At 36.7% G+C, this 9,966-nt stretch overlaps 1 protein-coding gene across 2 annotated transcripts in view; it reads right to left on the bottom strand.

Moving 5' to 3' along the window:
* LOC107694479 (tripeptidyl-peptidase 2-like) overlaps nt 1-9,966 on the bottom strand; it is a 25,018-nt gene that overhangs the window by 6,845 nt on the left and 8,207 nt on the right. For both annotated transcript variants that reach the window (XM_016494183.1, XM_016494184.1), the window contains exons 11-17: nt 7,729-7,844; nt 4,681-4,852; nt 3,389-3,546; nt 2,214-2,290; nt 2,035-2,141; nt 1,807-1,961; nt 724-840 (exon numbers count right to left, since the gene is read on the bottom strand). In XM_016494183.1, the coding sequence (XP_016349669.1) occupies nt 724-840; nt 1,807-1,961; nt 2,035-2,141; nt 2,214-2,290; nt 3,389-3,546; nt 4,681-4,852; nt 7,729-7,844 (902 nt within the window). The remainder of the gene's footprint in view (nt 1-723; nt 841-1,806; nt 1,962-2,034; nt 2,142-2,213; nt 2,291-3,388; nt 3,547-4,680; nt 4,853-7,728; nt 7,845-9,966) is intronic.

The raw sequence follows: 9,966 nt of genomic DNA, 5'->3' as shown, positions 1-9,966 counted from the left end.
TATTTGAAATAGAAATCTTTTGTAACATTGTAAATGTCTTTACTGTCACTTTTGATCAATTTAATGCGTCCTTGATAAATAAAAGTATTAATTTCTTTTTAAAAAACTCTTCTGTGGGTGGCACAGAAGTTACAGCATAAAGTAGGGATTCCCAAACTGTTTGAGCTAAAATATTTTTTTTGAAATCCCCCTGAGATTTTAAGTTATTATTTCAATTTAATGACATGGTTCTCTGATGCAGCTAAACAAATAAAATATTTCATAGCTTTTTTTTTTTTTTAAAAAGGACAAAAAGTTTTATTTTAATTGTTTTCATTTTAAAATGGTTCAATTAAATTTTACATTTTTATGGCTTACATTTAAAATTTTTATGATTATATTTATAAGTACATTTTTATTTTTAAAATAATTATTAATTTTATTTAATTTTTAGTTCGTTTTATTTTAACTGCTTTTATTCTAAAGTAATTTAATTTATTTTGATTATTTTTAATTTTTAAATTATTTATTTTCATTTTTAAAATTGAACAACTCTGACATTTTATTTTTCAGGATTCACAGATGAATAGAAAGTTCAAAAGAACAGCATTTATTTGAAATATAAATCTTTTGTGGCATTATATAAATGTCTTTACCGTCACTTCTGATCAATTTAATGCATCCTTGATGAATAAAAGTATCATTTTCTTTCTACTTCTGCCATTAAATCCTAAAGACACTCACGATATGAATAGGAGAAGGTGCCGTCACCAGCCCATGGAAGGAAATGACATAATCAATGGTGACGTCACCCAGACTCGCCCACCAGCGAGCAACACAGAGCTCCAGAGTGCGTCCTGGCTGAGAAAGACACAGATGAACATGTGACCCGACAGACAGACAAACCACATATGAAAAAATATATGTGTTATAGTTTGTAGGGCTGCCCTCGACTATGGTGCGTTTCCCAAAAGGAACTATGGTCGCAAGTTCCATCGTTACCAATAGAGTTCACTGGAACTAACGACCATAGTTAGCTAACGATGCTTTTGGGAAACGCACCCCTGGTCGACTAGTAGTCGTTCATTTTTAAGCAATTAGTCGACTAATCTCACGTTTATTAATAAACCATGTAATTCCTAAAAATGAGCCTTTAATTGCCTACAGCCTATCAGCGCTCAAACGCCCCTATAGATATATTTTTCATGTGTGTAACGTAAGTTTACACGCTCATGTTCACAGAGACCGAGACGGCAGAAAGCAAATCCTGTTTGCTTTCATTATTTTACAAAAGCACAATTTTTGTTGTTATTTTGAGTGCCCACAAATAAACGTAGTCTTTACATATTCGAAAAATGTATTACTCTTATCTGTATGAACAAAAATGACTGAGTATTTTAAGTCAAGTCAAGTTTTCAAGGTTTATGTTAGATTAAGCGACCGTGTAAAGTTGTTGCTACTAACATATTTCAGATGGTAAGACATATATATGACCCTGGACCACAAAACCAGTCATAAGGGTCAATTTTTCTGAAACTGAGATTTATGCATCATCTCTGAAAGCTGACTACTTGAAAAGCAACTATTTGAAAATCTGGAATCTGAGGGCGCAAAAAAAATCTAAATATTGAGAAAATCATCTTTAAAGTTGTCCAAATGAAGTTCTTAGCAATGCATATTACTAATCAAAAATTAAGTTTTGATATATTTACAGTAGGAAATTTACAAAATATCTTCATCTTCAAAACATTTTTTTCTGCCTCTTCTCGTCGAATAACAGTTAGTCAGCTATTAGTGGGCAGCCCTAATAGTTTGCGTATTGTGTACCAGCACAGGAAAAGCCTCCGTGAGCGAGCCCTTCTCCAGGAGAGACGAGAACTTATAAAACTCATTGACTCGATACGCTCGCTGCTTCACCAGATGAACCGCATGCAGGACGAACTTCGACGACACGTCTCCAGAATGAGACGTTAACGAGATCTCTGGAAGAGACTGAATAGTTAGATCACAAATCAATGTTTGGGAGAATCCTGCAGTGATGCAGCATCACATCACCTGCCCATGATGCTCCACGAGGGACGGTAATGAAATGCCGCCGGATCTGTCCTGGTCTGAAGTGGAGGTCTGTGAACGTGATCTCCTGACTGCGACTGTCAGCTACTCTATAAGAGACAAACACACGTCACAGGCGAGCAGAAACACAGATGCGAGCAGAACAGAGCGGTCGGGCGTACCTCGCAGGGATTATAACCGTTATAGGCACTCTGAAGAGAGGACCGGCGCTGAGAGCCGACGTGTCATATCCACACACCTGGAAAACACACACACACACACACACTATGTACTGTACACACACACACACTATGTACTGTACACACACACACTATTTACTGTACACACACACTATGTACTGTACACACACACACTATTTACTGTACACACACACTATGTACTGTACACACACACACTATTTACTGTACACACACACTATGTACTGTACACACACACACTATTTACTGTACACACACACTATGTACTGTACACACACACACTATTTACTGTACACACACACTATGTACTGTACACACACACACTATTTACTGTACACACACACTATGTACTGTACACACACACACTATTTACTGTACACACACACTATGTACTGTACACACACACACTATTTACTGTACACACACACTATGTACTGTACACACACACACTATTTACTGTACACACACACTATGTACTGTACACACACACACTATTTACTGTACACACACACTATGTACTGTACACACACACACTATTTACTGTACACACACACTATGTACTGTACACACACACTACGTACTGTACACACACACACAACGTACTGTACACACACACACACACACTATGTACTGTACACACACACACACTATTTACTGTATACACACACACACTATGTACTGTATACACACACACACTATTTACTGTACACACACACATACACTACGTACTGTACACACACACTACGTACCACACTCTATACTGTGCACACACACACACACACACACACACACACACACACACACACATATGTTCATCATAGGGCTGGGCGATATGGCAAAAAATTTTAATCTCATAAGTTGGATCAGTCTGAAAAGATATAGCACACTAAGTCAGAACAGTCTGAAGAGCTGGGCTGAGTTTGGTGGTTCTAGCTTAAAAGCTCTAGGAGTAGCGTTCAGAAATTTAGTCTAAGAAGAATAATAATAAAAAGCTTAAGTAGCAGATCAGTAGGTTGGGCTTTCTCAAGCCAACCCAATTAATCGCTAAAATCTGAAAAATCGCACAGCCCTAGTTCTTCATCATCATTAGAGTTAAAGACAGTCAAATAGTGTGAGCGTAGATGGATCTGTGGACGTGCCTCGGTGTAGTGCAGCCCCTCTCGCAGGCCCTGCGGGTCGATGCGAACGTTGACGTGCCGGCACTGATTCATGAGCTCCAGGTGCGACGGACAGTGAACCCAGGCAGCGTTGCAGACGAGAGCCAGATGCAGCTGCAGCGAGATACGGGCCGAGTTCTCTGGAGAGAAAACATTGGGTAGAAACTGTTTGTTTTGAAAGAAATGTGTATTTTTATTCATCAAGGACGCATTAAATTGCTCAAAAGTGCCAGTAAAGACATTTATAATGTTACAAAAGATTCCAATTTCAAATAAATGCTACTCTTTTGAACTCTCTATTCATCTGTGAATCCAGAAAAATAAAATGTGTCACAGTTTCCACAAAAATATTGTGCAGCACGACTGTTTTCAACATTGATAATAATCAGAAATGTTTGTTGAGCAGCAAATCAGCATATTAGAATGATTTCTGAAGATCATGTGACACTGAAGACTGGAGTAATGACGCTGAAAATACAGCTTTGATTACAGGAATAAATTACAGGTTAACAGATATTTACATAGAAAACTGTTATATTCAATTGTAATACTTCACTGTTTTACAGTATTTTTGATCAAATAAATGCAGCCTTGGTGAGCAGAAGAGACTTCTTTCAAAAATATAAAAACTTTTATCTTTTAAACCAAAGAGTTCAATCTAATCAAAAACTGACTATTGTACTCAATACTGGTGTATACTGCATATTTTTATGATTATTAGAATATCGCATCATTAGTTTTGCAACATGTTAACAAACTCTATCATAATAAATTGAGTTATTCTAGTAACAGATACACGATCCTAGTTTTTGATAATATTTTGATTTTGTTTTTACAGGTTCTGTTTTAATTTTAATTTCATTTAAAGTTTTAATTTTGTTGTGCGTTTTTGCCATTTATATTATCTTTTTTAATATGTCTACATATTTTTATGAAGTTTTACTTTTAGTTTATTTAGATATTTAAGTACTTCATCTTAAACTAAACACCTTAGCAACTACCTAAAAGTTTTTTTTCTATTTAATTTTATCTCAGTAGGTTTATTTTTTTCAGTTAATGTTTATTTAATGAAAGTAACGATTAGAACTCTGGTATACATGACATGATTTATCAGAGCTCCTTGTTCAAAATCAGTCCAGGTTAAAAAGGTCAAATAATGAACAGTAAATAACTGCATCCTTGTTCTGGCATTATCCTGATTAATCTCAAACTCTGAGAGATCTGTAAACATATTCTCCACTGCATTCAGCTCCACTATGAACTGTAGCATGTACCTGTATTCTCTGGAAACACGGGCTCGATGCCGACCCCGTGATCGGACGGGCCGGTGACCTGTGTCGGGCCCCTGAGGTAGATGCCTCGTTGCGATCCCACGGTCACGGTGAAGCCGAGGCTGCTGGTGGGCAGCGACGCATGCTGCATGAGGTAGTCGAAGGCCCGCTCCACCTGCGCATCACACAAACGCGGTCATGAACACACGAATGCATGCATAATGAGTAGACAATATATGCAATATATCACGTTAATGAATAGGCACGATATAGTTATAGTAGGCACTTCAAAATACCGTGAATAATTACAAATTATTCAGATTTTTTGAATGCATTTTAAGAATATTTTTTAGGGATGCACGATATTGGATTTTTGCCGATATCCGATATTTTCCAATTCATTTTGGCCGATACCGATATATTTCCTTTTGTTTGGAAACAACAACAAGTCTCTCCTGTGCCACACTGCTGACGTGATCTAATCACTAGCACACCCTGAGCACATGCGAGTTAACGTATTCCTCTTATAACATATCGGCACAATTTTTCATATCGGCCGATGCCGATATTTACATTTAAAGCCATTATCAGCCGATTCCGATATCAGTCCGATAATATCGTGCATCCCTAATATTTTTCCCATCAACTGGTCACAACACCGCTGTATGCTGCGTCAAAGATGCATCCGCTCTCTGATGCAAACAAGCACGGATGAGAAGCGCACTTTCACTCTCTGACAGCAGATGGCGCTAAACAGCAGAAATGCAGCCATTACTCCGGAAACCCCGGAAACAAAGCAGCTGCGCTACTTTCTAAAGCGTATTTAAAGCTGTGAGCATGGCACTGCGTCATTACGTCATGTCTGTAAACATAAAGAATTTGTCCCGGCTACTAGGCTAACGCATGTGAGGATCCTGCAGGTGGCGGATTTATAGCCTTTTCTCACAGCAACCAGAATAATTACATTTATTTTGATGGCGGATTGTAATCCAGAAAGGATTATGTGTTTATGAAACTCATGTGAATGAAATTAAATTATATTCCAGTTATAAATGTGCATCTCATTACAGATAGCCTGGGATTACACAAGATTTGTATTTTAAAAACAACCTGTTCAAAGGGGGCATAATTAGATTTTTGAGTTAAAATAATTTCTTAATATGAAATTCGAATGGTATGACAATTAAAGAGATTAGACTGAACAGAAATTGAAATCTACACGCTAATACAAACTATAGGCAATGCTGATGTTGTTAACATTAATAATTTGAGAATAAAGTATAACAATAATAATAATTTGAACGGTTTGATGTGATATGAGCTAACCAATCTTTAGATTAAATCACCATTGGTAGTGCGATTTATTGTAATGCTTTTTTCCTCAGTTGGTCAGAACAAATGTGGCAGACTTGTTACTTGTTCAGATGACAATATATGGTGAAAATTCTTATTTGGGTCATATATTCCAAGACGTAGGCTAGAATCTGTGATTGCGAAGTACAGTAAATATCCGATAACTATTATCGATTCTTACATCCCAAGAATCGATTAGTCTAGCCTGTTTTCAGTTAATGGACGGAATGTTGAAGGGCACTTCCCATCCAATATAATTGCAATAAGCATTGTGCGTTGGTACTTTTAATATGAAACAAAGTCTCAGATTTCAAATGCTGTCCATTGTATTGCAGTATTTAAACAATAAATGCGGCGCTGTTTAATGTGGAGTGACAGATCACTGTAGCGCCTCAGTGAATTGATCATCTCCTCCGCTTTAATACTAGTTATAGCACAAAATAAACATGACTAAACATCCGAAGGCAAGTTAAAAGAAAGAGTACAACTTTCTCATATAACATTAATCGCTTAATCAGTGTTTCAGCCGCGCAAAGACGTCAATATAACGGCTTGTAAACAATATGTCACGTAACGTCACATTTACCTCAGAAAAACATATTCGGTGACCATAAAATCATTAGTCAGACAGAAAAATAAACTGTAGAGAGGGTTCTTCAATGTTTAATTTATGTTTGAATAAATCCATCAAGTTTTTATGACGGTCACCATTTAAAATGTTTATATTTCAAAAAAACGAATTGAGGTAGAAATATTATTATGTAATTATAACTTTATTATTTAAAATTTTAGCAGTTGTATAGCCTACAAATCAGTCAATTTTAACCTTCAATATTATAGTAATGTAGTACCAACTGACTCTCAGGTGTATTTTACGGTATTAATTTTGCATGTACTGTACCTGATACATATCCAAAATAATCGAATCGAAAGATTATGAATGAGAATCAAATCGAATCGTGAAATTTGTGTCAAAACCCAGCCCTAGTTTAAATAGCCATTCAGATTTTTTTTTATCACAGCGCCAAATATTTAGACTTAATAGGCTATTTATTTTCAAACTTTTTAAAAATTTTAATCTGGATTACAACATGCCCTAGATATTGTTTGACAATGTTATGATTCTTTATTGCTCCGTCACACTTTACATTAAGGCTCTATTAATTAACATTAGTTAATTCATTAGTAAACAAACTGTCAATGGAAAATTCTTCTTCGTGAATGAATTCTCAATGATTTCAAGCAATTTCAAAATGTAATAACACGTGGTTAAAATAAAAAGTTGCAACTGTTACTTAATGAACTAACGGTTGTATTTTAAACAAAGAATAATAACTTCTGTAGCAAATGTAGCTATTGCGCATTATTAATGTTAATGCATTAACTAAGGTTAACTAATGAGATCTCATTGTAAAGTGTTACTTATTGATTGACCTTTTATCACTTTTATCTGTGTGAAATTTTTTACTTTATTCTTTGTGTATTACTTTATTGTATGTAAATGTTCAGTTCTTTTGTTATAAGAAAAAAGTCATTAAACCTGTTATACTGTATTACGACAACACTTTTTTACAACAAAATTTCAATACCATGATAATACCGTATACCGTGATGAAAGCATTAGCAATTAATCGCAACATGAAAATGTGATACCATTCTTTGCCTTATAATGAGCATCACTGCTCCGCTCCTCAGTACCTGAATGATGCCGTGACCCTGTGCAAACACCTCTATATCCTCCACTTTCAGAGCCGTGTTCTCCAGAGCCCTGCGCACCGCCGGCACCGTGGGCTGCACGCCGTTCTGCTTCAGACCTGAATAAGAAAAAAGTTATTAAACCTGTTATACTGTATAATGACAGCACTTTTTTTTAACTAAATTTCAATACCATGATAATACCGTATACCGTGATGAAAGCATTAGCAATTAATCGCAACATGAAAATGTGATACCATTCTTTGCCTTATAATGAGCATCACTGCTCCGCTCCTCAGTACCTGAATGATGCCGTGACCCTGTGCAAACACCTCTATATCCTCCACTTTCAGAGCCGTGTTCTCCAGAGCCCTGCGGACCGCTGGAACTGTGGGCCGAACGTCGTTCTGCTTCAGACCTGACAAACACACACACACACACACACACACACACACCTCAATATTCAAGATTGCAAGTGTCATATTGATTTAATAAGTTCACATTTTGAGCTTTTTTTCACATTTTTGCTTTATTTTGTCAAGAAAATTTCCACAGCAGAACTCTTCCGTCTCTGAACAACACACTGAATTAATCTGTGTTTTAAATAAATAATTTTAATGAACGATTCTGTGGCTGAATGAATCATCCGTTTGAATGAATCGATTGAGTGAATAATTCAATGACTCACTCATTAAGACTTGCCGCCACCTACTGGTGGTTACAGTTTAAAAATTAAAATGATCATTTTATTTTTCTAGTATAATTTCATAATTAAATAAAAGGCCTAATTTAAAAAAATCTCATAGCATTAACAAACGATCTGTGTAAATACACCTTAACGCCACTTTAGCATTTTTGTGCCGCTTCTGCAGTGCAAAGATTTGATTGATAAGAGTTTTTAATTATTCTAATTACATTTATTGATTAAAATGTAGGAATTAGATGCATACAAGAAGCAAACATGTCATAAGTTCGGAAAACATTGCCATTATAAAGACAAAAATACCCTGGAAGTCCATTTAAGTTGGCACATATCACCTCATAGAGGAAAATTAGGGCTGCACGATATTGGAAAAAACTCACATTGCGATATTTTGTTTTTCTGCGATATATATTGCGATATGAAAAAAAAAAAATTTCACCAGATGACTTGGGGTGAAAAATGATTGGGGTGATTTTGTAGTCGAGTAAATCAGCATAGAAAATAAACAAATTACAAGCACACATAAATATAATAGAACACTAGGGCTGCACGATAAATCGCATGCGATATTTAACGCGCATCTTATCAGTGAAGCCGGTTCTGTAATCAGCGGTAAATCTCCATCACCTGCGGGCTTTCACATTGAAGTGAGTAAAGTAAAGTGGCGTGACATGTGGCCAAGTATGGTGACCCATACTAGGAATTAGTGCTCTACATTTATCCCATCCAAAGTGCACACACACAGCAGTGAACACACACACACCGTGAACACACACCCGGAGCAGTGGGCAGCCATTTATGCTGCGGCGCCCGGGGAGCAGTTGGGGGTTCGGTGCCTTGCTCAAGGGCACTTCAGTCGTGGTATTGAAGGTGGAGAGAGCGCTGTACATTCACTGCCCCCACCTACAATCCCTGCCTGTACGAGACTCGAACCCGCAACCTTTGGGTTACGAGTCCGACTCTCTAACCATTAGGCCACGACTTCCCCGAGCAGCATTAACTACACAGAGCCGTTGTTCACTAACGAGCTGCGCAAAACCACGTTCATATTGGCGCGATTTTTTGCGCAGCTCCTCAGTGAACAACGGCTCTGTGTAGTTAATGCTGCTCAATGTGAAAGCCCGCAGGTGCTGGAGATTTACCGCTGATTACAGAACCGGCTTTCTGACAAGATGCGCATTAAATATCGCATGCGATTTATCGTGCAGCCCTATAGAACACAGATACAAATTAAATGAACAGTGCTTTACATTTTTCAGGTAAGTCTAACAGTTTTCAGGCACAGAAATTGAATAATCAAATGTAAAATAACTCTTCACTGTATAAATTAAATCTAATAAAATCTGTGTTAAAGCTACAAAATTTTCATGTGGCTTCTTACACAGAATAAGACACGCAACATATTTCATAGTATTCTAAGCAGTGATAAAGGCACTGCATTATTATATACTTTATTACAATGAAATTCATAATAAGGCGAACTCAGATAAATCATATATTATAAAACGGATAGTTCCGGTCCTTGATTCTGATTGGCT

Source organism: Sinocyclocheilus anshuiensis, unplaced genomic scaffold, assembly GCF_001515605.1.
Source record: "Sinocyclocheilus anshuiensis isolate Anshui unplaced genomic scaffold, SAMN03320099.WGS_v1.1 scaffold2585, whole genome shotgun sequence".
Taxonomy (NCBI): Eukaryota; Metazoa; Chordata; class Actinopteri; order Cypriniformes; family Cyprinidae; genus Sinocyclocheilus; species Sinocyclocheilus anshuiensis.
This window is presented reverse-complemented; position numbering and strand designations above follow the sequence as displayed.